Source organism: Dendrobium catenatum, unplaced genomic scaffold (genome assembly GCF_001605985.2).
Source record: "Dendrobium catenatum unplaced genomic scaffold, ASM160598v2 fragScaff_scaffold_1181, whole genome shotgun sequence".
Classification (NCBI taxonomy): domain Eukaryota; kingdom Viridiplantae; phylum Streptophyta; class Magnoliopsida; order Asparagales; family Orchidaceae; genus Dendrobium; species Dendrobium catenatum.
Genome location: NW_021319643.1, coordinates 18,167 through 45,252, shown reverse-complemented (window position 1 = coordinate 45,252; position 27,086 = coordinate 18,167). Strand labels below are relative to the sequence as shown.

Genomic DNA, 27,086 nt, shown 5'->3' with positions numbered 1-27,086 from the left:
AAGAATTTCATTCAGAAAACATTACCTAGACCTCTCAAGAAGGTTAACAAAAAATTTTACCAAAGAAGGAATTGAAAAAGTCATACTCTCAAGAGCTTTTTCGCTGACTTCAATACTCAGCATTTCAACATTTTTTACTTTATAGGTGCCTGAGTGATTTCAACTATTGCCACCGCTTCGTTTCTTGGGACCCTTCTCTACGAACTTTTATTTCGTCCGGTGTAAGTATACAGAGGAACATCCGGTTGTAGGCAAAATCGCGCCTATACCGGATGTTCCTCTGCATCCGGTCGGAGGACGTAATAATTCTTCCTTCTCTACAGCCAACTCAACCTAAGGGGAGGTTAAAAGAGGAAAGATTTCATTCAAAAAATTACAAGGAATTAAAAAATTTATACCTTTAGGAGCTTTCTAGCTAAACTTCAATACTCAGCCCTATTTGTTGCTCAACATGCACCTAGGCGACTTCAATTAGTACTACCTTAATAGGCGGTTGGGCAACTTCAGCCTCAGTTATTACAGTAGATGGTTGGACGACTTCAGCCTCATCTATCTTTTACAAGAATGAGTATTGCAAAGCTCAGAGGCAAGGAAGGAATGCAGAAGAAGCATTTGAATGAAAAATAATAATTTTTTATTTATAGGCTAAGTATTTGATGATATTGACAAAAGGATATATCAAAAGTCAACATTAAATTGATTAACTGGCATCCAACATTAAAAAAAAAAAAATTATTAGAGTTTTATGAATAGTTAATGAAGAATATTTTTTAGAATAAATTTTAAATGTATAAGAGAATCGAGGAACTAAATGTACAACTTAATGTACAAAAAATCAGGATCAAAATAAGTAAACCTGGTTTAAGCTAATTTGATGTTATTCAAGCCAAGCCGACTTGGTCTACTCAGTTTCAGCTCAAAAGAGATTTGTCGGTCTATAAGAGACCTCACCTTAAGTGGTTGAATGCAATTTTAAAACTCGGCCCAACCACGCAAGTACAATCTACAAAATCGAACATAACCACTGCTTGAGGGAACAACTTTTTCATAAGAGAAATTATTGATCAATTACTCGACTATTCAATCATCAATACATGCCAAGCCTGCGACTTTTTAGGAGCTCGATGGACAGCTTGATCATGTCGAGCATTCCCAACAAACTAAACAATTATGTTATCTTTCTCTTATTTATTGTACAACCATGTATATAGTCATTTTTGTATCACTCAGGCCCCAAACCAAATCTATAAATAAGGGGTTGAGTGAGCTTAATTTATGTAATTTTGTGTAATTGAGTTTATTTTATAAAAAAAAATTAAAGCTTCTCACTCAAGAATTCTACTTTTCTCTCTTTACTCAATTTTTTTTTCTTTTCACTCGATATTCTCATCATAGTTACATGTGATTCACAAATAATTTTAGATTTAACAAAAGGACAACATAAAAACTTTGCTGCAATTTTTCTTATTCAATTGCTAAATTCTATGGCTATCATTCAAAAAGGTAAAAAGGAGAATATCAAATTCTATGCTATGGTTTAATGAGGAAAAAAAAAAAGATGATCTAGTCGCGAACAAATCGTTGATCGATTTCGATATGTTTTGTTCGTGCGTGAAAAACTGGATTGTTTGCTAGAGCAATCGCCGAGGTGTTATCGCAGAACAAATCTGTGGGTTGTTCGGATGGAATTCCAAAATCAGCTAGGATCCATTTCAACCAAATTATGTCGGCGGTGAGGGCAGCTAGTGATCGATATTCTGATTCAGTGGAAGATCGCGCAACCGTATGTTGTTTCTTGACGGTCCATGAAATAAGAGTTGTGCCGAGGAATGAACAGTAACCGGAGGTGGATTTTCTTGAGATTGGATCACCCGCCCAGTCCGCGTCTGAAAAAGATTGAAGAACCAGATTATTACGAGTAATAGGTAAACCATATGCTAACGTACCTTTTAAATATCTGATTTGCCTCTTTAGAAGGTATTGATGTTGTGGACTGGGATCGTGCATGTGTTGCGAGAGTAAGTTAACACTGAAAGCGATATCTGGACGAGTTAGAGTTAAGTATTGTAAAGCGCCAGTGATTTTCCTGTACATTGCGGGATCGGAAATAACGTTATTTGGAGAGAACGCCGAGGGAAATTTTGTGACAGTGGGGTTGGCTAAGGGATTACATTTGAGCATATCAGCTTGCTGAAGTATAGAGGCGGCGTACTTCTCCTGGGACAGAAAATACTTAGAGTTGTGCTTTGTAATATGAATGCCTAGGAACATGTTTGCCTCTCCTAGATGTTTCATGCTGAACTGACGGTTTAGTTGATGAAGCAGTCTTTGAATAGCCACTGGATTGTCCCCTGTAATTAATATATCATCTACATAGACTATAAGATATATTGTAGCAAATTTTTCTTTTAATAAAAGTAACGAAGGATCCGATTTACTATGCGAGAAACCGATTGACAAAAGATATGTTGTGAATGTAGTATACCATTGTCTTGGAGCTTGACGAAGTCCATATATGGCTTTATTCAGTCGGCATACCTGGTGAGGATGAGTAGCATCCTCGAAGCCCTTTGGTTGCATCATGTAGACTAATTCTTGTAATTTTCCATGTAGGAATGCATTGGCTACGTCTAGCTGTTGAACTGACCAGTTGTAGTGAAGAGCAACTGTTAGGAGAATCCGAATTGTAGGTAGTTTTGCAACCGGGCTAAATGTCTCATTATAATCGATTCCTTGTTCTTGATGATTGCCAAGTGCAACCAGACGTGCCTTGTAGCGGGCGATGGAACCATCGGAGTGGTATTTTGTTCTAAATGTCCACTTACATCCCAACGGATTTATACCTTTCGGAGGCTCGACAAGTGACCACGTTCCTTGTGTTTGTAGTGCAAAGAATTCAGCAGCCATGGCTTTTCTCCATTCAGGGTGTTTGGATGCCTTGGTATAGTTTGTAGGATCTTTGTGTTGATGAGATGGAAGAGTTGTGTGAAGTAGATTGAGCTTTACAACTGGTTTAAGCTTTCCTGTCTGCCGTCTGGTGACCATAGGATGGCCAGCTTGTTTGGTAATGTGTGTGGGAGACTCTGCAACCGGTTGAATGATGGAAGGAGCGTCCGAGTGGTTTGGAAAATGAACCTGGTTTTCCTGTTGGTTACCTTGCTGATCGGAGGGACAAATTGTGCTGGTGTTGGTAGCATGAGGATGAAATAATGTGTTGGGAGTTGGTTGAAGTAGCGCAGGATTTGTGTTGTCAGCATGTAAATGATCTGGCTGTGAGGTCTTGTTAGTAGAAAATGGAAAAATGTTTTCTGCAAATGTAAGATGTCTCGACATGAAAAGTTTGTTAGTCGATATGTCAAGACATTTGTATCCCTTATAATTTTCGGAGTAGCCAAGGAACACACAGGAGTGGGCTTTCGGTTGAAGTTTGTTCCGTAGAGCACTAGGTATGAGTGGGTAGCACGCACATCCGAAGGTGCGAAGATGGCTATAGTCCGGGTGATGGTTGTACAGTAATTCGAACGGAGATTTGTTGCTTGTGGTTGGTGATGGCATATGATTTATTAGGTAGACGGAGGTAATAGTGGCGTCGGGCCAGAATTTATAGGGAACGTCAGCAGTGAACAACAGAGATCGTGTTGTTTCTATTATGTGCCTGTGCTTTCGTTCAGCTAGGCCATTCTGTTCAGGCGTGTATGGACAGGAAATTTGATGGAGAATTCCATTATCTTTCAGAAACTGAGTTAGCTGATGATTTGTGTATTCCGTGCCTCCATCCGTGCGGAGACTTTTAATCTGATGAGATGTAAGTTTCTCAACATAATTCTTAAAATTAAAGAAAATGTTAGGTACTTCAGATTTTTGTTTCATTGGAAAAAGACAAACAAATCTAGTATAATCATCTACAAACAAAACATAGAATTTGTAACCTTGAGTTGACTCAACCGGGGCAGGACCCCAGACATCCGAGTGAACTAACTCAAGAGGGGTACTTCGTCTATTTGACGATTTTTCAAATGGCATTTTATGAGCTTTTGCAAGATTACAAGAATGACAAATATCAAAGTCAGAAACTATATGAAGATGAGAGTTACAGTTCTTGATTAATTCAAGAGTTCTGGAGTTTGGATGACCCAAACGGTTATGCCATGAGATATGGCCTTTGGTGGTAGCCTTGAGAGCAGCTGCTGTGGCGGAAGACTGCTGTGTTCTAAGTAGATACAGGCCATCAAGACACGGTCCTCGGAGCAAAATTTGCTGCGTCTGCAAGTCCTTAAACACGAATTCATTAGGCTCAAAAGTAATTGATATATTATTATCCTTAGTTAACTTGGATATGGATAATAGATTATACTTGAGCTCTGGAACGTGTAAAAGCTGAGCAAGATTAAACTTACGAGAATATGTATGTAACAAACCTGAACCGGAATGGGCTATTTGAATTGAACGCCCATCTCCGATCGTAACGTTATCTGAACCTTGATACGAATTGGTGACTGATAGGTTGTCCAGAGAGTTGGTGAGATGAGATGTCGCACCCGAATCAAGAAACCAATTTGTTGTAGACGAACTTTGCGCTGCTGTGAGAGCTCGGTTGTTAGACCTGGGAACGTATTGTTCATTTAGGCGATGCCAACAGTTAGCCGCCGAATGGCCCTTCTTGTAATAGATCTGACACGTGGTTGTTGACCTCGATTTTGCTCAGAATTGGGCTTGGAGGGTTGACTTGGTCAAACATGGATATGTTGTGGAGTTCATTTTTGAGTTGGATTACTTTGGATCGATTCGTGGATTGGAAGCGTGTTTCAAGTGCTGTCCATATGGTGGCCGTGGATTCGAGATGGATGATGTATGGTAAGATTGACTGTGAAATGGTAGAACACATGGCTGCCGCAAGGTTTTGATCCATGTGAATCCATTGCGTATATTTGGGATTAGGGACAAAAGATTCGTCGGATGTCCTGATTTGTTTATCAGGTGGAGAGAAAGCGGGATCAAGAAATTGTTCAAACCCGTTTGCGCGGAGAAGTTTGACAATCTGGGATCTCCATAATGAGTAGTTTTCCGGTGAGAGTTGCGTTGGCACAATATTCTTCAGGTTTGACATGACAAACTTCAAGGATGATGGGATGATCATTTCTCCAGCGTTCTCTGCGTCTGCGGAGTGCTCACCCATTTGAGACGTCATTGAGTTTTCCATTTCGCTACACTTCCTTCCACCCCTGCTCTGATACCATGTAGAACTTATGGTTCTTGAGCTGTTGCAGGTTCTTGAAAGAACCGGACAGAAAAAGAAGACGAAAACAATTAAAGAAACTAAATGAAATTATATTCTTTGTTCTTGTCCAACAGATACATGGGTCATCTTTATATAGGCGTACATATGTGCAGTTGTAAGTACATGCTATATTACAGATATGCTATAAGTTAATTTAATACAATTCAGCTTTTGTCTTCTAACAATATCTCCTCTGCATGCTTTAAAATTTCCTTGCAAATTAAAATTCCAGATTTTTCTGTCCTTGAAATTGGGTAGGATACCATGATCAGATGTTTGATTATAGCCCTTGGGGATGCATGGAAACATTACTGATTCTTCTACAAGATTTGATGCTGTAAATTTAGTAAAAATTTGACAAACAAGTAAGGTCCACCATATTTAATTCAGCCTTTTTAAAAAGTGTAATAAAGGTAAAGTTTCTGATATAAGAAAAGCTAGAACTAGATGCTAATCAGAATATATACCATAAACTCCATAAGACTGGTGAAAGCTAATATAACACAATGGAACAATATATTGTATCAAAAAGGATGAAGCCTGTTGCACATGAAAAAAACTTCAATTCTTATGCTACATATACTAGGTAACATTGTTCTAAATTTAAAAAAAATAAAAAATCAAAATCAAGTTAAACCTGCTCGTAAAATTCATAACTTAGTTATTATGAATCATGGATTTCTCCGACAAAACTTTTTCTGGTAACAAGTCATTTGATCCGAACAATTCAGTCTCCATTGCCCCGTCTCTTTGATACCTCCTCCAGCAAAACTCATCATATGTGCTCAAGCTTGAGGTTGAGCCTGGCTTGAGAGTAGAGGAGCCAAAACTCGTATTAGCACCGGCTCTAAACTCAATTTGACTTATTTATAATCGTCGTCTGAGATGAGTGTGAGAAGCACTTTTCTTCAATAAAATGCGCGTTGGAATAACATTTTTCTTCTATAAATAGTACAACCCCAGATATTGCTTTGGTCACTTCTGTCCCGGCCGGCTATGAAGCCATGGCTCCTTCGCGCTCCCAAAGCGGGGATTCCATTGCGCGGGAAAAAGAAGAAGGTCCCGCTTCCCATTTTCAATGCCCAGGAGAGCCCTAATTCCGAGTGTCTCGATGTTTCGTTCTCCGCTTCGCCGCCCCCAATTTCCATAATCACCGACAACCTTTCGGTACTTCATCGAATTACGCGACCGCCGTGGCCGGCGATCTTGATGAGGTAGAATCGAATTATTGATGATTTCTCTTTCACTGGAGAACTCCGATCAATCTGGGCTACCAGAGTTTCCACCCGCGCCCTTGCTGGAACCCGTCGGAGCTGCTACGGAGAACCTGAAGGAGGCGAGCACATCGGTTGAGCCGGCGTCTTTCATTGAAGATATTGTAAGAGGCGGAAGTTGTGCGGAGGAGGTGAGCTCCTAACTAAAATATTTTTTCTCTGTTTTTCGTCCTTGATATCCCATCATATGACGAGTTTCCACCCGCGCCTTTGCTGGAACCCGTCGGAGCTGCTACGGAGAACCTGAAGGATATCGGTTGAGCCGGACCTATAAAATAAAGATTTAGAATAACATTTTATATACTATAAATAAAAGATTTAGAATAACATTTTAGGATAATTTTGGAAAAAATTATATTGGAAGGTTTGAAAAATCCTCTATTTTATTTAATTAAAAACTAATTCTTATTCCCAATAATAAGAATGTAGTATAATTAAAGTTTTAAAATAATGTTCTGACTAATCCCTAAAAATCTGATAACATTCTGAAAATATAAAAATATATTCAACAGTTAATATTTTTGCATACTAATGAAGTATTCTTTAAAATTCTGATACTAGGTTATATGTATTTTTTATTTTACTGTAATGCAATGATATATGTATTTATATGCTTGAAATGTATGATTCTGATGAGGTTTGATGTGTGGTGGAAGTTCTGCTATGGTACTAAATTCACATCTGTTTTGGGGTTGAATGCACATAGGATTATATATTATTTTTCTGCTCTAATATTAAAGTGCATGTTTATTTAAATCTCATAGCACAGACTATGTGCTTCAATGATGTTGAAGTTTGTGATAATGGATTCATTGGATTCGTCTCATTGAGATACTCGATTAACTATTTGGTCATCTAATTAATGTCATAAAGTTTTTATTTGTTTGTCTCATTAAGATGTTTAATTTCACTAAAAGTTCATTATAATTGGAATTTAAATTATCACAACTATAATTATGAATGCTTTTATACCAAATATTATATCGAGATTAGTGTTTGATCAAATGAATATTTTTGTGACGCATCAAGTTCTAGTTCAGACGATCCTTAAATTTGATTCCGAAAGTTTACAAACCAAAAATTGTACTGATATTTAGGGTTTAATTGGCTATATTTTTTTGGTGACCTATCAATCGTTGAAAAATTCATTTTATTCAATGTGCAGCTTCTTTCAATCCATTACAACCAAAATTTCATAATTTTTTTCTCCCAAAATTGGTTTCCGGGTCTTTTCAAATTTAGCTCTCAGGTCATTTTCTCTGCTACGTTGCTTGCGGGGTTTTGCAAGACAATACATGATTTGTTGTGGTTATTTTATAAAATTAACATCATATTATTTTTATTTCTAATAATATAATATAATCTGAATTGATTTGATCGTAACATAAGGAAACCTATAAGTAAGAGCTTGAGAATATTTGAGTGAATATGGAGAGTAGAGAAAAGAGTTCTTGAATTTATGTAAGTCTCATAGCGAATGATATAAGATCAAAAACATCAAAAATATGTCTCTTCATCTGTTATCTATTGAGCTTAAAGGATTATAGGGAAATCTATATGTAGAAAAATATAGAAAGTATAATATATGATATGATTAATACATACTAACATAGACATATGACCTAGTTAGTTAACATCCGCATGTATCCCTACCTTTGGCATCACACTCTACTATAATCCATCTCGCTGTTGTTGGTCACTCTCATTGTTGGGCTTTGCACTACATTCATTTTATTTGAAGCTAAATAAAAAAATAATCTTCTGCATTTATTTTTTTATTTATCCAAATAATTCTAAACATTTCAAATATAATATTTTTTTACACTCTATATATCTATATTATAAAAATGTAATCGGAGGAAAATTAGGTGATGATATTCTTGTCAAAATATTTTTTTGATAAAATTTGATACGTCATCAAAAAATAATCTTGATCGGGCATGAATCTCGAGGCAAAATCAAATTGGAAACTATCGATATTAAAATTGGGACCATCCGAACTTCGATTTTAGCAAACCTACAGTCAAACTGAACGTCTCGGAAATACGAACCCATGACACCAAATTTGACTCAATCTGAGCTCAAATGAGTCCAAATCAAGGACCCGAAGTGCTATTGAAAGGTTTGAACCACAATTTTGATTACCAAACAGTTTTCAAACAGTGCGTGCTTATATTCTAATTGAGCGGCTCGACGAGACGAATCCAACAAGCCCAATATCGCCAAATTTTGACATCACTAAGATCTTTAAATGTCTTAAGAACGGTCAATGATCAAGGGATTCAACATCGGACGTCCATTCAACCACTCCCCATTTACCCTTGTTCTCTCACCTATTTACAGACCATGCCACTCAAAAAATCTATAAATAGACTCCTCATTTCTCTTGAAAAGGGATTGGAGCAAAAAGAGAAGAAGAGAAGGAAAAAGCTCCTCCTCGACCACCGCCTGAGTTCATAGGACCACCACCTGAGACCCTCACCTCCGCCAGACCACCATCTGACGTCGTTGCTCCGCCGGACCACCACTTGAGGCCCTCACCTCCGCCGGACCACTTCCTGATGTTGTTGTTCCGTCGGACCACCGCTTAAAGCCCTCTCCTCCGTCGGACCATCGTCTGATGTCATTGCTCCGTCGGACCATTTGAGGCTCTGTGCTCCACCAGGCCTCCACCTGAGGCTCGGACTTCCGCCGGATCACCACTTGAGGCCCTGTGCTCCACCAGACCACCACATGATGCCCGAACTTATGTCAGACCACCACCTGAGGCCTGGACTTCCGCTAGACCACCAATGATGCCCTATGATCCACCAGAACACCACCTGAGGCCCAGACTTCCGTCGGACCACCGCATGACCTCGTTGCTCCACCAGACCACTACCTGAGGCCCAGGCTTCCGCCGGACCACCGCCTGACGTTGTTGCTCCGTCGGATCACCACTTGAGGCCTTGTGCTCCACCAGGCCACCACTTGAGGCCCTCACCTCCGCCGACAACCACTTGAGACCCGAACTTCTGTCCGACCACCGCCTGACGTCATTGCTCCGCCGGACCACCACTTGAGACTCGAACTTCCACCGGACCATCGCCCGGTGTCGTTGCTCCGCCAGATCACCACTTGAGGCCCTAACCTCCGTCGGACCATCACCTTAGGCCCAGACTTCCGCCAGACCACCGCCTGATGTTGTTGCTCTGCCGGACCACCACTTGAGGCCCTGTGCTCCACCAGGCCACCATTTAAGGCCCAGACTTCCGTCGGACCACCGCCTATCATAGTTGCTCCACTGGACCACCACCTAAGAAGAGTTCGGCCGGACCACCGTCTGATGTCATTGCTCTACCGAACCACTACTTGAGGTCCTGTGCTCCACCAGGCCACCACTTGAGCCTCTGTGCTCCAGCATGCCACCAGCTGAGGCCCAGACTTCTGTCGGACCACCACCTGACGATGTTGCTTCGCCGGACCACCACTTGAGGCCCGGACTTCCGCCGGACCACCACCTAAGACCCAAAATTTAGCCGGACCACCAACTGAGGCCAGGACTTTTGCTGGACAACCACCCGATGCCCGAACTTCTTCCACCGAACTTCTATTAGAACACCACCTGATGCCCAAAATTCTACCAGAGTACCGCCCTGCTACAACGGTCTTTCAAACCTCGGTCTCCTACATATTACGATCCTTCCAACGTACATCGCTGGACAATGGGCTTTTTGATCCCAGTCTCCTGCTAACTACAATTTTTTCGACCTCTATCCCATCGACTATGGTCCTGCCGACCAAACAAACATGTCTATGTAACTCCCACCATGTAATGTGCTCTATAAGATGTACGTTTGTGACATCAAGCCAAGGCCTTCTCCTAAGAAAGGGCCTCATTTGTAATCGACTGCAAATACTAATGGATTCATTCAAACTGGGCCAGGTCCCGTGATTTTTCCTCCTTTTCAGGGGTTTCCACATAAAACTCTAGTGTCTCTTATGAACGCTACACTCTTTTATCTGCTAGTGTGCTGGATCGTCGTACAACACTAAGACGTTAAACTTCATATTTCTCTACCGTCGTGAATATTCCAGGACGTAACAAACTTTAAATTTTTTTTAGAATTATTTTGAATAATAAAATACATTATAATCAATTGAATTATATTATGTTAATTTCATAATAAATTCAAAATTAGGTAGCCTTCTGGAGCCACCTCGGTGAGGAGATCGGAGACTAGCGCAGCACCGATAAAGAATGCCAGCGTCAGCTCCCCCATCCTCACAAGGAAGAAGAAGACGCCATCACACCCGTTTCGTCGCTTCCTCTGTTCAATTTCGGGCAATAACACCTCCCTGATTGCATCGCAAAGCTTCTCCATCGCTTATGAGAATCCAGCCATCGCTAACTCCAAATTCCGCTCTCCTTCATCCTTCGCAGAACAATTTCCCATGACGAACTCCGTTAAAATCTAGAAACATAGGAGGCTGGTAATATGATGGGATATATTTTCCCTATTCTTAATAAAAGAGAAATTATCGAATAATTCGATTATACCTCATCAAAATCGCAAGCCGCGGAGGTCACCGAATTAGTCCCACACTCATTGGAATATCTTTTCCCTATTCTTAATAATATATGAGGTGAAATATTTTATTGTGTTCGTTGAAAGGAGAGACGGTTGGCATCTCCCCAGACAGGGACGGGAACGGCTTTCGAGTTTTTCTGTAACCTATCACATGCGGTTAAGGCTATCCGCTTTGGCGGTTCTTACCCAAAATTTTTTTATATTATGATTCATGATATAAATAGCTAATGCATTGTTCGTTAATTTTATTCCATATGTAAAATAACAAAACAAACCGTTAGATTCATGTTAGTAATTTCTTATACATACTTAATTTTTTTTTATCATACAAATATTATCTTATAAAATAAATAATATAAATATATCTACAAAATATATGATATATAAAAATACATGAAAAGCTATACAACTTTAATTGATTAATATATTTATATTTATAAAAAGGACTCTTAGCCCATAAAAAAGGTTTAATCATAATTTTTTTAGTCATAATTCAATATTTATAATAATGATAAGATGTCATTCACATTTCAAAGAGAATTAATAAGCAAAACCTTTTAACTATACAAATTGAGTCGTAAGAATAAGTTTTGGAAGTCAGATGTGTGTTTCTTATGTGAGAGTGTTGAAGATAGAGCATTGAGCAAATGGAAAATGGTGAAGTTGTGTGAGAGGGAGAAGATCCTTGTGGGTTTCAAGGGAGTCGAAGAGGAGTATTCGCAATGTTGCTCAAACGAACTTGCACCTGAGTTCCTCCATGTGTCAATATTTTCCTTAAGGGAAGCTCTGTGAAGAATCATTTGGTGTTAAAAGCCATCAGTTACCCCACCACACTGAGGAGCTGAAAGGAATTTCGATTATCCGCCACATTGAGAAGGTTAAAAGGATTTCAACACTCCGCCGCTTCGAGGTGAAAAGAATTTCGACTACTCCGCATCACTATGGAGGTGAAAGTGATTTGAGTTTGCGTATGTAAGGGCTTTTTGGCCTAGCCGTGAGGCTAAAGGAGAGTCACTATTAATTAGTGCAAAACTTGAAAATAACTTAAGCGAGTAGACATATGTCAAGTTGATCGAACCACTATAAAATTTCATTTTGTTCTTTTTCTCTTCGCATTTACTCTGCAACTTTTTACTTTCCCGTATAGCTACTTTTCTACAATCTCACTTGAGTTTGCTTATTAATGTGATACAAAAATCATCGTAATTGATTATAATTTATATTTGTTTAAAAATATTAAAAATCAGAAAAAAATAAAATGAACAAAAAATTTGTTACTTATTTTTTTAGAAAATAAAAAATAGAATTTATTATTTTATTCACTTCTCCATTAAATTATGAATTTATTGTTAAATTCAAAAAGATTTAGATTTTTTTTTAAAATATCAATTTACCCCACTCCTGATGTGTCATTTCAATATTTAATTGGTTTCACAACCATCTATTAAACTCTCAAAAAATTAAAGTTGTATGAGATACTACCCAACATGGGTTAACCCTCAAAGTTAAGTTGCAAGTTTTAAACCATCATGTAACAATTGGTCATTGTATTTTGCAACATTTATTTGTATTTAGACTAAATACTATGTTTCATATGCCACACACTATACCTACACTTCATTTTTTGATAATCTTTGACTTAGTATATTAGGGTTACTTAATTGATATGGATCAAGTCTGACACAATAAATGTGAGCATAGCATTGATCAATTCATTTCTCTTAATTGATTAATCAATATTTCAATACACACGCCAATTACACCGTTGTCAGACTTTAGCCTGACCGTTGTTAAACCACCGCCCGGCTGGAGACAGTCGCCGGACTTTCTCCCAGTAGCCGACCGCCGCCGGATCGCCGACCGCTTCCAGAATTCCATCTGGCCACCAACCACAGTCGGACTTCAGGCTGACTTTCGTCGGACCATCGCCAGGCCGCCGACCGCCGCCGGACTTCCACCTGGCCGCCAACCGCCATCGGACTTCAGCCCGGCCATCGTCGGACCACCGCCCGGCCGCCGACTGCCGTCGGACTTCCACCTGGCCGTCGACCGCCACTGGACTTCAGCCCAACCATCGTCAGACATTTGCCCGGCCGCCGACCGCTGCCGGACTTCAGCCTGACCGTAGTCAGACCGCCGACTGCCGCCAAACTTTTACTAAGCTGCCGACCTCCTCCGGACTTATGTCTGACCTTCGTCGGATCACCATCGAATCGTCGCCTACCTCTGGACTTCCACCTGGCAGCCGAGCATTGCTGGACTTCCGCCCGACCTTCGTTGAATCATTCTCCATCAGCTAAACTTCTGCACGAACGCCATCGGATATTCCGCCAGACTATCACCAAACCTTTGTCTAACTCTCCAAACTACCATAATTTGACCGCTTCTAAGTCAAGGGATGGGGCAACCTTTGTAATTCACTCAAATTTAGTTGAATCGTTTCCCCTGGGCGAGTCCCCGTGGTTTTTTCTCTTTGGGCTTTCAACGTAAAAAAGATCAGCTTTTTTTACTTCTCTCTTTATTTGTGTGTTAGATATCTGTGCATCGCTAAGACGAAAAATTTACTCACTCTATCACCACGAATATTCTAGCCTGCAACAATACTAAAGGAGGACCCTAAGATTAGATCTTCCAAACAAGGTCATTATATTACATTCAAGGTCAATAGTCCAATGCAATCCAAAATTTAAAAAAAAAAAATACTAAATAAAAAAAATAAGTGGAATTCTTGCTAAATGTCAATACAAATTCGATTTTGTATGAAGTTTGAAGATCTCTTAAAAATTCTAATCACCCAACTATCTCCTAGAACCATATTCAATGCCACATTATCAATGTTTCTAAAAGCAATAATACATCACATTAACATCAAATTGCCCAACATCATCAACAACAAACCTTTATCTCATTATATGGGGCCGGCTGTATGAATCGGTTTTCTCCATTGTGTCCTATCAAGAATAAAATTCTCATCTAAATCTAAAAAAGAAAAGTCATTTCCAACATGACTATAATAAAATTGTTTCCATAAACCATGAATTTGCTCTAAGATTTTTTATTCATCTCGAGCTTTTTTTGGAACACTGAAACATGGATTTGCTTTAAGACTTCTGATTCGATTCGATTCGATTGTAATAGGGTGTGCAAATCCCAACTGAAATACAGGAAACTCTTTCTATCTATCTATCATAACTACGTTTACGCATCAATTGATTTATACAAATTTTTTATCCGATAGGATTGTCTTCAGTTTTTTTATCATCTGATTACAACTAATTTTCAAAACAAATAACCAATAATTGTATCGAATATGTTGCTTTTCTAGGAATTGAAAGTCTTTAAAAACCACCTAACGCAGCAAAAAAAAATCATCTATGATGACCTTAAACACAGAAATCATAGTTTTAAGTTTACTCCCGTTAGAAAAACATACTTACTGTAAACCATTTCCAGCGCCTGGCCGACTGAATCACGACGGAGCAGATCCGTTGAACTCCGACAAGTTATTCAAGATTAGGCAGCCTTCTGGAGCCACCGCGGTAAGGAGAACGGAGACCAGCACAACACCGATAAAGAATGCCAGCGTCAGCTCCCCCATCCTCACAAGGAAGAAGAAGACGCCATCATTCCCGTTTCGTCGCTTCCTCTGTTCAATTTCGGGCAATAACACCTCCCTGATCGCATCGCAGAGCTTCTCCATGGCTTCTGAGAATTCAGCTATCGCTAACTCCAGATTACGCTCTCCTTCATCCTTCGCAGAACAATTTCCCACGATGATCTGAGCTTCTGGTTGAGCGGTCATCTCCGACGACTCCGTTAAGATCTAGAAACATAGGAAGCTCATCATATGATGGGATATCAAGAACAGGAAAAGAGAAAAAATATTTTAGTTAGGAGCTCACCTCCTCCGCACAACTTTGTCCGCATCTTACAATATCTTCAATGAACGACGCCAGCTCAACCGATGTGCTCGCCTCCTTCAGGTTCTCCGTAGCAGCTCCGACGGGTTCCAGAAAGGGCGCGGGTGGAAACTCTGGTAACCCAGATTGATCGGAGTTCTCCAGTAAAAGAGAAATCATGGAAGAATAATTCGATTCTACCTCATCAAGATCGCCAGCCACGGCGGTCACGTAATTCGATGAAGTACCGGAAAGGTTGTCGGTGATTATGAAAATTGGGGGCGGCGAAGCGGAGAACGAAACATGGAAACACTCGGAATTAAGGCTCTCTTGGGTATTGAAAATGGGAAGCGGGACTTTCTTCTTTTTCCCGCGCAATGGAAACCCCGCTTTGGGAGCGCGAAGGAGCCATTGCTTCATAGCCGGCCGGGACAGAAGTGGCCAAAGGAATATCTGGGGTTGTACTATTTAATAGAAGAAAAATGTTATTCCAACGCCCATTTTATTGAAGAAAAGTGCTCCTCATACTCATCCCAGACGACGATTATAAATAAGTCGAATTGAGTTTAGAGCCGGTGCTAATACGAGTTTTGGCTCCTCTACTCCCAAGGCAGGCTCAACCTCAAGCTTGAGCACATATGATGAGCTCGGATCAAATGAGACGGAGCAATGGAGAATTAATTGTTCGGATCAAATGACTTGTTACAAGAAAAAGTTTTGTTGGAGAACATGATGTGAGTTTGTTGTCAAAGGAATCATCTAAGTAGCGATATGTATCGAAGAAGGGGAGTTCGTTAAGCTTGTAAGACTATGATTCTCAAATCAAGTTTGCATATATATATATATATACAGGTGCACACACATTATAAAAAAAAAAAAGAAAAAGGTACACACACATTATACTAATACTAATAAAGAAATTTTATTTTATATAAAAAACATGCTTGAAAGTTCCTTCTTGATCAAAATCCTCTGTTAATAGTTAGGTGACCTTTCGACCATAAGAGCTCGTTGATTATTTCCTTCCCATCATCTTCATTCTTTCTAATAAATGGAGTCAAATCATTTTTTTTCTATGTTAAATTTTCACAGCAATAACCTCTTTGTTCATCACTTTGAAGGCTACTGTTGTTCGTCATTTAGTCATTTATGATTGAAAATAGGCTTTACACTCTTAAATCTAAACCTCTTTGTGATTAAATTTTAGTTTACGTGCAAGAAACTTGTTATGTTAGAGCCATCTTTCAATAATATTCCTCATCAAACTATGATTAATTTTTTATAAAATAATGTGAATGATTGATTAATTTTTTATAGAATAATATGAATGATCTTCAAACCATGATCAAACATTATTTAAATATTATTCTCTCAATTTTTGAAAATTATCTACCCATAATTGATGAGTCTTCAAACAAATTAAAGATTGAGCAATCTTTGAATGATCTTCAACGTATGACCAAATCATGATCAAAAAGTGTTAAAGAAGGGTTAAAGATGGTTTGAAGATGATTCAATCATGTGTCAAAGATGGTTTGAAGATTCTTCATTCTTGGGTTAAAGATGGTTTGAAGACTCATCGAATATAGGTTAAATATGGGCCAATCATAATCTTGCATGGCTTAACGATTATTGAAGAATATTTGATCATGATCCAAGATGTTTCAATTATTCTCAATGGTAGTTCAAAATTATTTTTGTATTGCATCACCGCTTTTAGAATTGACTTATCACAACCCAACCCAATATGACCCATGTACACTCATGAATAGCTATGTAGTACATGTTTGCAAGTGTCTTGCAGGTTATGTATGGGACGAGCGATAAGAGGAATTCCTCCACTCTCAGAATAGCAAGTTTGAGGGACTCGCATAAGAGATGGAAAGAGCTTAACACTAGATTACGATGGATCGAGATCTATCACATCCTCCAAGTAATCGTCTCCCTCCAAGGGAAGGAGGCCGTAGAAGTTCCTTTCTCAGCCAGACAAACCTTTAGGGGTGTCAATGTTTGACACGACCCAAAAACCTGACTTGAACCCGGTCCAAAAATTCTAGGTTAGAGTCAACCCGGACCCGAAATGGATCGGGTTTGGATTCAACAATTCAACCCATTTCAAAAATTGGGTCAAGTTTGGGTTGACCCTTTGACTCGAAATTGACCCGTTTTTTACCCGAAAACCCATTTTGTCTTGAAAATCCCGAGATTGGCCCGTTTCAACCCTTTTTTTACCCAAAAAACTGAGATTGACCCTTTTATTACCCAAAAACTAGCAATTTTTTTCATGGACCAGGTCATTCGGGACTTGTCGAGTTGACGCAGACTTGAAGCAAGTCGGGTTCAGGTCTAAAAATTTGACCCGTTTGCAAAAACAGGTAAGTTTTGGATTCGACCTGAAACCGACTCGTGACCTGAAATTGACACCCTTACAAACCTTTATCCATCTAAGCCATAGTCAAGACATTCATGCTCGATACAACGAGCTATAAATGTATATTAAAATATTTCTCTCCCACATACACCTGAAGATCACACTCAGATGCTACTCGTCTTTCTACTTTAATAGGGTAGTCTAGATCACTCTGCCATCTTTCATGACAACTATCGAATAATATTCACCCTCTTCCATCTCGACAAGGCGACTACTGATTATTATTCGACTTTATCTAACTTGCCTTCTCCAGTTGCCGACTAGCTCGACATCATACGAGTTATTACTATTGATCTACATGACAGATCTGTATTATGACATAACTCCTACATCCTTTTGAACCCTATAAAAGGGGGCGGAAGATAGGGCACTAGGTATCCGTTTTCCTCTTAAAAAACATCTTGAACTTTTCTTTCTCCATAGAAGAGTATATATAAAAAATACAATGAAGAGGGAAAAGAAAGTAAAAGATATGTAATCCTCAAAGCATTGTAGTACTCCTCTTATATAGCTCAGGCTCTATGGTGTAAAACTCTTACTTTCTCCATTCTTGTATTTCTAGCTTGGATTATAAAAATTTTGTCAGAATTCATCTATCTCATCTCTCCTTTCCCTATATTTGGATCTCATTGCATTCAACCCATAGACTCTTAGCCTACGAGTAGCATAAAGTATGGTCCAATGTCATCTATATAACAAAATGGTATTCAAAATCCTTTTATATAAGGTGAGCATGCATCGATGTCGAAGGTGAGAAAGCCCTCGCGTACCAGGAAGCATAAAACCTTAAAGATTATCATGATTCCCAAATACATTACTTGCCACAAACTATAAGCCAAAGAGGAGTGCCTCTTAAAGTCTATTAAAGACATTCTCATTGTCATTGACCATCCACCACATACAATTAGTGTGTCCAATGGACCATCCAATCCTGGTGCTTTCCAAGAGCCACTAGAGGAAGCTCACGCCTCAAAAGCAATATCCAATCCCACTCACCCTCATATGAGAGATAAAAAATCTATTTTGATTATTATGTAGACCAATAAAACTAAACTAGGGCCGACCAACACCTTCTCAAGACTGATTTTCGAAGCAAGAGTGTCTTCGAAGTTCAAGGTACCTCACCTTGAATCTTACATAAGAGAAATTGATCGTATATATCATATGGTGAATCTTTAAGTCCATGACCTCTCTCCTTGAAATCAATGACACCCTTCAGTGTCACCTCTTATTTACTACTCTGAGGGATTCAACGCTAAGGTGGTTCACTCGCTTACTCAATGGGGTGATTACTCCGTTCTATGAATTTAAGCAAATGTCTATTACCAACTACCAATTTCTTGGAATGAAATTCTTGATGATGTTGACCTCATTTTTATATGAGGTCACTTGGTCCAATCCTGACCTTAGATAAATTCAACTTCCAGGAAAATCTAGACTCTAGGATCCTCCTAGAATACAGACCCTATGATTTACTCTGGACCCTAGGATTCCTTCAGAAAAATCTAGACCTTAGGATCTAGTCTAGGTCCTAGGATCCTTCTAGACTCCAGACCCTAGGATCTGCTCTAGACCTTAGGACTCTTTTAGACCCCAAACACTAAGATTAATCCAGACCCTAGGATCTATCTAGAACCTTAGATCAATCCAAACCTTAGGATCTACCTAGATCTTAGATCAATCCAAACTCAAATTTAAGGCTAAAGGTCCAAGTCTTGAAAGCCTTTTCTAGTAAATTTTCAAACACTTCAAAACCTAATCAAAAGACCTCTAATTCATAATCTATCAATTTCATATTGATATGACATGTCTTTAGAGGGAACCCTCCAAATTTGAGCCCATTTTGAGGTCTCTAGCCTCATAAATTGAATTGAAATCCAAAGAATATTTACAGCCTATGCCACTGGACCTGCCACCCAGTGGATTTTGACTTTGGAGCTTCCTACAAAGCCTCTAATCACTTCCAGACACTTGATTATGACCTATCGAACATTAAACTACATTTTGGTGGACCCATTTTGACCCCCAGTTGACTAGGGATCAGAATGACCAAAGTACCCCTTAGGGGTTCAAATATCAATTTCAAACCAAATGAACTCCAGATGAATTGCAACCACTTCCACCAAGTTTCAAATATCAAACCAAACCTGTTGGATCCAAACCCAAACCCTGGGTCAACCTGGTTGACAAAGTCAACCTAGGTTGACCAAACCGACCCTTTCGAGTCCAAATAATCATTTTGATCCAAATGATCCAATCCAGACCCTAAAGCATTCAAAATCAATCCACCATATGATTCAAATATTCTCAAACATTTCTCAACTCAACCTATGATGACTTTGACTTAGTCAAGTCAAAATACTTGGTCAAACCTAACCCACTTGGCTAAATCTCTTTTTAAATACTAAAATTCCAATTTCAAGTCATCAAATCCCTTTCAAAATCAACCCAATCAGCTCTTCAAGCCTCTTTGGTTGCCACCTCAGCCACCCAAGTCAAGTTGACTTGGTCAACTCAACCACACATGGTCAAACCCTTTTAAAATCCCCTCTAACTCATCTCAAGCATCAACCCCTATGCCTCAACCCTTTTTCAATCCATCTAACTAGCAGCCATGGGCCACCTAGGTTCCACCTCATTAGTCAACATTCCAAGTTGACTGGTCAAACTGTCAAACCAAGCTTTAAATGGATTAAACATGCTCAAATTAACCCCTTAAGTTAATTCACTCAACCCAAATTATTCCAGCAGATCTAGTGTGCTCTAGAACCTTCTTATCTATCCTAGCCCTTTGATCTGGATCAGATGGCTCCTATCACTCTCATGTGCTTACAAAAGGCCAAAGACACCTTTACATGTCATGTGTCCTTGTTGTGCTATGATTCTCTGATTCTAACAACCTCAGGCCAGGTGTTGAACATCTGAGAAGTCCCTAAATTAATCTCAATAGTCCCTTTTGGCTCTAGCATTTTGGAATAGGGTAGAAGGGACGGATTCCTTCATTTGAAGTTATCTCTCTTCCCAATGCATCTCTAAAGCTCCTGGAATTTTTTTTGAAATCTCAGAGTTCTCTTCCCGTTTCCAATCATTTCCAGTCATTTGGAGCTTGCCGGAGACGGGATCAAGGGCAAATCGAAGTCAAGTTCCTCTCAACTTCTTAAAGTCCAGTTCCAGTGATCCCTCGAGCTCTAGGACACATGGACAATCTACAAGTTCATCCGTGTTTAGATAATGCAAATCCATCGATTATATCTCGGTAAATCTTAAACCCTAGGCGTTTAACTAGGTTCTTAAATAACTTGATGATCATTGCATTAATGGCTTAGAAAACTAACCCCCACTCTTCCTTAGTCCCTAATATACCTCTGTTTAAAATTTTAATCTATTTTGTTCGGTAGTTTGTGAGAACAAAAGCAAAAATGATCTTAGGGTTTACGGTTTAACGGGATGGAGAAGACGACACCATAGTCGTTGGATCTGTTTATTTCAGATCAACGACTATGATGTCGTTAGATCCGCGATCTATTCTTCTAGTGCAAATCACGGGATGCTCAAATCCTCATCCGGCCAAATCTATATCATTGATCCAAATCGCGGGGCTTTATTTAGCCATTCGATCTCCAGAATCAAAGATCCACCGTGGGATCTGATCTCGGCCGTTAGATCAAAATCGCGATTGATCCAATGGCTGCAAACCTTATTACGCTGGTTAAGTGGCAGGACCCACTTGATAGCCGCCGTCTACATGGTCGAATTCGCATGCGCTACGTGTTTGGTCAGCACCGCCGTTTGACCAGACATTTAAAACCCTAAAATAAATCGAGAAAATGCCTAGAACTTCAAAATTTGATAGGAATTTCATTTCTGATCCAAATTTAGATTTCTTAAGCTTATTTTGTTCATATTTTTAAGCACTATATTTAAAATGTATATGATTACGATCTCAAATTTGATTGAGGGTTAACATAAGATATTTGCTCATATCTTATAAAAACCTCAAACTGATTTGATACATATTTCTTCTTATGTTTGGATCATCAAACTCATAAATTAGTTTATGAATTTATGACTTTGATGTTTCATAACAATAATCCCATAGAACATTAGGACATTCTCTTTCTAATGCTCATGATTGCTTTGTGGTGTGATTGTAACTAGTGTCCGAGGGTTAGTAGACATTGATTTTTAACATTCAAACCAAGGGACATTAAGTATAATAACTAAGGACTCATTCAGAGAACTTAGAAAATTTTCAATAATTAGGATACACTTCCTTCATATCCAAAGGAGGCTTTGTTCCTCCAGCCTGATGGCACAACGTCACGAACCGATTAATGACAAACTTAAATTAATCAAACTTTAAAAATCAGCAACCAATCAAATTTTAAGTAAATTAATTAATTCTTAAACCTTAAGTCAAATCAAATCACTTAATTAGACCGGGTACCACTAGGTAACCCAAGCCTACGAGGCTATTAAATTAGCCCCAATGAAGGACACACTTTAGATGATTTGCTATGATCATTAACTTTAGTTTTAGGCTAGGCCGGTGTTTACTTTTCTGCTGTGTGCCAGGTTTTCGAGCTTTCATTACATGCTGGTTATTAGCTTAGAATTGATGTGTTTGTTTATTTACTTTTCTGCACTTTGTGTTGTGAGTAATTGAGCATTTTAAATTTCAAATATTAACTGCTTGAGATTGAATATTAATTGCTTGGGATTATATATAACTGCCGCTTATTAGAAAAACCCTGCAGGATCGAGTCTAGATTTTTATTTTAAATTGATATAATTTGATTATATTATGATTGTAAATATATGAAGTGATTTGAGTTTGGGACGTATATATCCAACTTGAATTCCAAAGAGGAGAATACATGCCTAAAAGGGAGAGTCCTAGTCCATTTGGAAGATCAAGTTAGGATACTCTTCGAATATCTAAAGAGAAAAGATAGTACCCCACCCAAGGGGGAGGTTCTTTTCATTTAGATATCAGGACCCGACGATCCAAGAAGCAGCAGAAGGACGAATAAGTGGATAACGAGAAGACTCATTCTCAAAGTCACTTGAGACTTAGGATTAGAAATCCGGGTTATGGTCAATGGTGCCCGACCACTTTACTTCTCTGCAATTCTGTGATGTAATATTAAAAGGCACTAGCCTATGAACTTTCAATTTGAATATTAATTTAATTGATTTGATTAATGTTTGATGTTGATTGCGACATAGGATTGTCTGCTTTAGTAGTTTTTTTGGCGCTCTTGCATGTCATATTTTGATTTAGCATGGAACCCAATCATTGGCACAGAAGGACTCGCTTAAAACTTATTCTATTTAAACAAAATTAAAACATTTAAGCTCACATAGAAACTCTAACATTTTAAGAAGTAAGCCCGGGACCACCGAGAGTTCTCATTTCATAATTGCTGCATTTTTCCTTCCACTTGTTAGGCCCCTCCCCGTTTGTAGATTTTGGTAGACCACCTGACCTATGAAGGTGCATATATGTCCAAAGGGAATCTGTGCATTCTTCTAGGATAAAATCTATTTTTAAGCCTTTTTAAAACTTCTTCAATTCAAATTCAATCATTAATCGAGTCAATTAGCATGAATCGCATTAGATACAAACTTAAATAAGTCTAACACTTTAATTGCATTAGCTTAAGTTTTAAACACCCAACATAAATCAAAGTGCCAATTAGGATTTGCTCTAGATGTCGGCCCTATTCTCAAAAACCTATCTTAAATAACATCCCTACCACTCAATATTAAAAGACCAGACTTATGATTTTAAAGTGTCTAGGTGGTTTAGCTGGCTCCCCAATCCAGGCCGGGGTAAGTCTAGATTTGCACTACATTAGTTAGGTTCGGGTTGCTTTTCAGTGCCCAATTTATACTTAGGTTCTGAGGCAAGCTCGGGCTATAGGACCTCAACCTCCGGGAATTGAATCTCAACTTTCTAATAAAAATTGATCACACAAACTTAAAATCTCTTTCAATCAAATTCGAGCCCAACACTTAGAATAGACTGGGGTGTTTCTGAAGTAATTCAGAATCTCAAAACACCTCCTACCCTTCTTCTTTTGACTCCAGAAATAAGTGTTCAAATTTGAACCAATTTCGATTGAAATTTCTAACCCTTACCTCCTTTGACATCAATCTCTGAAATCTTAAATAAAATTCGTACCTCTATTTTAATCTAGAGTATTCGTAGGAAACTCCGATTTTCCTATGATGTAATTAACTACAAAGGCTTGCGCTCGTAGGAGATTTAGAAACCCAGATCAGATTTTTAAAATCAATTGTTTCAAAACTTAAATCAATTATCTTTGAAAATTCAAACAAAAATGGTGATCATTATTATTGTATTCAAATAATAGGCAATGGATAATATTTTCTTACTCGGGGAGACATATTAGTCATTGATATGAATTTGAGTATGAAATTAGTGATCCTACATTTCGATTATCATAGCTAAATATTTTATTGAACACCATTTTGATCCTTCGGGATCATATGTAGTTCTCTCTCAAAATTCGGCTATGATATTCGTGATTAAATTTTTAATTCTAAATCTAAACTCATTAAGAGATTTTATTTTCACCTTTCGAGGTGATATATTATCACTAATGGATTTTTTATTTTAGAATTAAAATTCAAATATCAATTTTGAATTAATTCCAAAGAAAATTGCACTTTTTCAATATTGCACTTTTCAATCAAACAGATGAGTACCCTTTACGACCGAAAAAGTTATCTATCTCTCTCTCAACCTTATAATGTCATTGTTGCATCAATTAACGATTAAATGCTCATAAAAAAGTGTAAAATGCTCATAACAACAAGTTACCCATAATAGTTTCTGAAAAAATAAGACAGTAAGAATTAAAATCCAGTGAGCATCGTGCTGCACCAGAGCAAAATGAGTCGCTCTATAGAAAAGTCTTAATAGTGGTACAACCGACATGATATCACACAGGTATACCATGTACCGATGCTTGGAAGATTGACTCCAATATCTACGTGTAGAATGACTGAAATAAAAATTGCCAATTTATATTACAGAGAGGCATGCTGAATATAATATAAAGTGGAAGACTACAATTTCAAACGATTTTCTATATATCATCTAACAATATAATACAATATGGAATTCCATCTACAATGCTCTTGTTAAATAATCGAGCAATAAATAAAATAAAACTCAAGTTATAGTAAAAATAAACTACACTAAACTATACCTACAACACAGATCTGAGTCATAAACTAAAAAACTAACAATCTTGTGAAACTAAAGAGTGAAATCATTTATGCTGCATATAAACAAAGTCATTATATGTAAAGCTAACTAAAGCAACTAACGTATTGTCATAAACAGTTGAAACTTAAGCAATGTTACTAAAATTGAAGTATGGCATTAAGTAATTATTAAAATTTTGACAATAGGCAAAATGTACTTATCTAGAAACGAGTAATCTCACAAATGGGTTGGCGATAAAAATTGCTCAACGACTCCAAACACCTAGTTTCTTCTCTCCTTCCCTCTCTTTTCGTTTCAACATGTCCACCTAATTACTTTGTTAAGATGAATGGGGAGAAAATGTTATTTAAACATTATGTGAGTAGTTAAGTATTATTGACTTATAGTATTTCAATCGTAAAATTCATAAAATTCATTTTAGGGATTCAAAATTACTATCAAGGAAAAAAATCTCCTAAATAACCCATTTTTACTAAAAAATTTGACAATTCGATTTGCAACATACACCTAACGTACCCATACCTTAGCTTGTTTTGATTAGATGCCAGCTTTCAAGGAATTTCTTCAGTACTCAAATTTATGTAAAGAATTTATGAAACTCCCAAAATTTCATAATGGCAACAGTTATAATTTGATGTTTATTAATAACTCCCAAAATAATTTTTTTTTGTTTTAGGGTAAAGAAAGTTCTTTTTTTATTTTTAGTGTATAATAATCCACCACATTAAAAAAATTGACATCCTCGAACCAAAATAATCAGAATAATCTTGATCAAGCTATTTCATCTCAGATTCTTCTCTTTAGTAGCCTCTCTATCAGTCATGTGGTTCATTGCACCTTGACTAAAAAAATATCTTACTTCAATTTTTTAGGTTGGTATGTCGGAATTAATTGGCTTTCCCTATAATATAGACTAGATAAACCTCAACATCACCAACAACAACAACAACAACATCACGCCTCTTATCCCACTACGTGGGTCGGCACATGATCCTTTTTTCCTCCATTGTGTCCCCTATTAAAGTCAAATTCTCATTTTAAATCTAATAAAGAAAGGGTCATCCTAAGTATTTTCTAACATTCAACTAGTCTTTTAGGTCTACCTACCATTTCTTAACTATAGGTAAGATCTAATGCTATCTCTCCTAACCGGATCATACGATAGGCCCACTTTTATGGACCAACCCATTAAGGCGACTTTCTCTAATCTTATCCTTGGCCTAGGAGCTACTCCAGATCTTTCACGTATAAGGCTTCATTGTCGCTATCTCTATCTACTAAGGAGTAAATCCAACTCATCCTAGAGCATCCTCATCTTGCCACACTTTAACTTAGTATTATGCTTCCTCTTTTAAGGCACACTTTCTGCGACCATAAAGCATTAGCTCAACTACCAACTTCTTATAGAATTTTTCCTTAAGTTTGAGGGTTTCGTTTCTATCCATTAAACAAGCCAGCGATGCAATTCTCCACTTCAACCATCCAACTTTGATTCTGCTTAATATCCCCCATCTAATTCACACATCACTACTGAACAATAACCAAGATAATTCTAAAAAAACGTATTACTCTTTTATTAATGATTGCATCGCCCATAAGTCACAATAACCTTCACTAGATCATTTACTAATTTAAAATAACTTCCTATGTTACTTCGGTTTTAGATGCTACTCAAGCGAAAACCTTTAGACTCTAAGGTTGACCTTCCATATTTCAAGTTTTACCTTCCAACTCACTCTTTAGTACTTATCAACACAGATAATATACTCAGCAAAAGCATACAAAAGGTACATCCTCTGAAATGTCCTGGAGAACATCCATGACTAAAGCAAAAAATATGGGCTTAAGGCTATCCTGAATTAACCCAAGCCGAATAGGTAAATTACTGTCACCCCCTTGTGTTTAAACAAGTAATAGCTCCTGCGTACATATCTTTAATGATTTGAAATAAGCATTATTAAATCCTTTCTTTTCAAGAATTCTCCATAGCACTTCCTCTGGAACCTTTATCATTATGCTTTTCTAAATCAATAATCGCATATGTAGATCCTCCTTATTTCTCTATATCTTCTCCACGCAAATCTCTTAATAAATTGTATCTAATTTTGGCTTCCATAGTTGACCTACTCGCATGATCCAAATGATTTTGAGACATAATGAAGTTCACGCCGCAACCTATGCTCCAAACTCCTCCCATAGTTTCAAAGTATACATAGAACTTAATGACCTCTAATAATTGCACAATCTTGATGCATCACCTTTATTCTGTAAAATAGGATCTAACACCACTCATTCTCCGAACCTCAATCTGGCATTCTTCTTAGTCTCAAATAGTTTAAAAAGTTTAGTAAAAACAAAAAAACCCATAAATT

General features: G+C 38.0%; 1 protein-coding gene and 1 non-coding gene across 5 annotated transcripts; one reads left to right on the top strand and one right to left on the bottom strand.

The window, feature by feature from the left end:
• Nucleotides 1-1,572: 1,572 nt before the first annotated feature.
• Nucleotides 1,573-15,812, bottom strand: LOC110098497. 4 transcript variants are annotated; one of them, XR_003702185.1, is made up of 5 exons: nt 15,026-15,812; nt 14,561-14,946; nt 5,916-6,820; nt 5,746-5,818; nt 4,745-5,613 (listed from the first exon to the last, which is right to left on the bottom strand). XR_003702185.1 is itself a non-coding variant. In XM_028698933.1 (3 exons), exons 1-2 carry the CDS (start codon nt 15,440-15,442, stop codon nt 14,593-14,595), a joined length of 771 nt encoding a protein of 256 aa, XP_028554766.1. In that variant the 5' UTR covers nt 15,443-15,812; the 3' UTR covers nt 5,766-6,820; nt 14,561-14,592. The 4 variants fall into 4 exon arrangements, 1 of the variants encoding a protein (XP_028554766.1); XR_003702186.1 differs by lacking the exons at nt 4,745-5,613; nt 5,746-5,818 and adding an exon at nt 1,573-1,886; XR_003702187.1 differs by lacking the exon at nt 5,746-5,818.
• Nucleotides 11,194-11,320, top strand: LOC114580666. Its single transcript, XR_003702188.1, has one exon. It is a non-coding gene; the product is annotated as a U6atac minor spliceosomal RNA (small nuclear RNA).
• Nucleotides 15,813-27,086: the final 11,274 nt, after the last annotated feature.